The sequence below is a fragment of the Silene latifolia genome, chromosome X, assembly GCF_048544455.1.
Source record: "Silene latifolia isolate original U9 population chromosome X, ASM4854445v1, whole genome shotgun sequence".
Classification (NCBI taxonomy): Eukaryota; Viridiplantae; Streptophyta; class Magnoliopsida; order Caryophyllales; family Caryophyllaceae; genus Silene; species Silene latifolia.
Window position 1 is genome coordinate 43166976 of NC_133537.1, and position 3241 is coordinate 43170216.

General features: G+C 33.1%; 1 protein-coding gene across 1 annotated transcript; it reads right to left on the reverse strand.

Moving 5' to 3' along the window:
* Positions 1 to 373: 373 nt before the first annotated feature.
* Positions 374 to 2090, reverse strand: LOC141623269 (amino acid transporter AVT3B-like). Its single transcript, XM_074439360.1, has one exon. It carries the CDS (start codon positions 1893 to 1895, stop codon positions 621 to 623), a length of 1275 nt encoding a protein of 424 aa, XP_074295461.1. The 5' UTR covers positions 1896 to 2090; the 3' UTR covers positions 374 to 620.
* Positions 2091 to 3241: the final 1151 nt, after the last annotated feature.

Below are 3241 nucleotides of genomic sequence, written 5' to 3' on the forward strand. Positions count from 1 at the left end.
TAAATTGGGAAGGATAAATGAAAATGTTAGTGAAAAATGAGGTGGACGAATAAGAGAAGGAAAGAGAAAATATGGGAAATCTCACCTTTGAGGAGAGAGAAGGCATTGTGCATTTGTTTCCAATAGCATTGATTAATGATAAGTAATAAACGATTGATGATGATCAAATGAAGATACTAAATCAAATTTCGACCATTGATGATGAGTAATGGACTAATGGATAAGGGAAATAAAGAGGATCCTAAGTCGAAGCTTAAACATCTATTTAACATAAAAAAAATTTGTTCCCAATAGCATTGATTTATCACAAAATATAGCAGCACATTAAGATATATTCAAGGAAAACTACAAATATTCACTGCACATTAAGGTATCAGCAAAACAAATGACCTTAGTAGGTGATTTTATTAATATGGACAACTCTTTGACCATAATTTGAGAGTGCAAAACAATGATAACACACAAAAAAATGTACCATATTTTACATTCATGATTCATATAAATGATTACAAACCTAGAACTATACACACAGTGCAAAACAACACGATACAACTTCGGTGAAATATATGCAGGGTAAATGCAGAGCAAAAAACAATATAGCAGTGTGTACTTGAGCAAAATCAAGCTTTGGAAGCAAATATTTCCATAAGAGAAGAGTAGGTACCCGAGACGCCGAGTACAATGCCAATAACAACGATCGCACCATCCAATATCAACCTTCCCCAACCCACCTCATCCTTGAACACAATGAAATGAAACAAACTAGGGAAAACAAATCCTAAAGCAATGCACACACTACTTCCAACAAGTGACAGGAAATCAGCGAAATTTGGCACCATCAATGCCACTAAGGTGACCCCTAACACCGTCAGCCATCTAGCCCACAAGCTGTAGCTACCTTGAGTCAATCTCCTCTCCAAAACCTCATAAACCGGGTTCATCATTAACGGGAATGTGAAAAATAAGTTAATACAAAGGCCTAACTGCACCAATGTGCTTACAATCCCGGTACCGATATTTGTTGTAATGATATCTTTAGTCTCGTCACCAAAGGCAAAGTAACCCAATGCACCAAATGCGCCATACAAGAAGGATATCATTCCCATTGATATACCTAAAGTTTTACCAAAACTCTTTTTGTCTTTGGCCTCAGTTTCCAAAGGTAAAACCATCCCAATTCCTTCAAAGGCATAAGTGCAAACCCCAACACAATAGAACAACACATTCCAACCACCAAATCCTTGAACAATCGGCCTATTATCGGCTATAACAACCACGTCTTTCGCCATAACAACACCCATAGCACCAATTTGAACAACATCAGCAAATATACTCAAAGGTGCCAAATGGGTCAAAGTTGGAATTGAATTCAATCCCAATTGAAAAGGCAAACAACACCATAAAAACCATTTTTTCGGAGTTAAACCTAGAAAACTCTGATTTTGAACATCAGGCATGAACACATGAGCAATAGTATTAGCCACAAATATCATATAACTAACACAAAAACCAGCTTGTGATAAAATGATCATCAAATCAACAGAAGACCTACCAAATGAACCACAGACAGAGTAACCCAAATCACCAAAAGAATTGATCTTTGAGTACCCATTTAAAGATTCAAGTTTTCGCCGTGTCGAAACCAACAATAACATACAATAGTAAGTGAGCATAGCAACACAGAAGAGAGTAACAACACCAAAGATCCAACCTGATCTCATGAAAGTGTAAGGAAGACCCAAAACACCAGATCCTACAATTGCAATAAAAATGTTTGCTAAAGTTTTGAATTGTGAAGATTGTTTGGGTTTAGCAATAAGTGGTGTGTCTTCTCTTGCAATTTTGATTGAACTTGAGCTTGATCCTGCTTCATTATTGTTCTTTCCGAACCCCATTTTTTATTGGTTGACTTTTTTTTTTGAAGATGAAAGATTTTAATCTTTGAGATGATGAAGTTTTGATGATGGATTAAGAGAAGTACCAAGAAATTAGAATTTTAAGGGGTATAAGAAAAACTCAATTTGGTGGAAATTTGGGGGAAAATTCTGGAGATTTGGGGTTTGAGGAAAATGGGTGATTGATTGCAAACTAGTGCAATATATGCACGGTATTTATAAAATTTTACTTTTTAGTGTATTTCGTATTATTTATGGATTTTAAATTGATAATTCACTTTTTTTTTTCTCATCACTTTATTTTAATTTGAGCAATAAAAATTAAAATTGTAAAAAGTCATGAAATGAATATTTTAATGAAAGTTTTCTTTTTACCGAGAAATTAATGCCGTTATTTTTAAAATATTTTTACTATTAATGTTTTTTGTGCAACTTCTTATCATTAAAAGTCAATGAATTTTTATGTACAATTATTTTTAAAAAAGTGTACATTTTTTTATCATATAATAATAGAGATAAATTTATGTATAATGTGAAATAATATAAAATGTTTTAAATATTAAATTTATTAAAAAATTCTGCCATTAAAAGATTGTGATATAATATATACTAAAAATATTATACTCTATTTTAGGAAATATTATTTAGGCGGAAAAAATAAGAGTTTCTCCTATTTATTCAGTAAATAGGGGATGGAACGAACACAAAGAGTGTAGGGTCTTTTTCCAGAATCCAGATATTGTGATTTTTATTAGCATTATAATTATATTAGGGGGTGGTTGCATACTTGGATTTTAGAAAAATCGTCAAAATCCAAGTTGTGTAACTTGTGTTATGCTAGATGTAGTACGTAAACATGTGCATTGTGCATTGTGCATTTGTGCAGCAATAGACTTACTTTAAACAATTATGTTTAGCATTGTCTTAGATCACAAATTTTTATTGTTAGTGAAGGACAAAATTAGTCACTTTGAATGAGACGTGAGATACAAGGATAAGTGGGGAGGGCTGTGAGAGGTCTCTTTAAAGAGACCGTCACAAGTAAAACTCTTTGATCTTAGATCAACAAATCTCTCTTGTAAAGGGCATATGCGTCAGATTGTCACAAGCTTACGACGGGTTAAATACTACTCATGTGGATAGATAAGATAAAACAGATTGCTACTCCCTAATCAATCTGCTTTTGTTTGATCTACCAACCCACATCAGTAGTACTTGATCCGATGCAAACTTGCGACGGATATACCTATTACAAATGAGAATTGATTATGTTTATCAATACTTCCTGCAATCTTCTTTGGACCCCATTTCTACATTAAAATATTAATACTTTATTTGTTTGTCTT

Bases quoted from the DNA above. Each gene is read 5' to 3' on its own strand.
- LOC141623269 (XM_074439360.1), bottom strand. From the start codon at position 1,895: ATGGGGTTCGGAAAGAACAATAATGAAGCAGGATCAAGCTCAAGTTCA.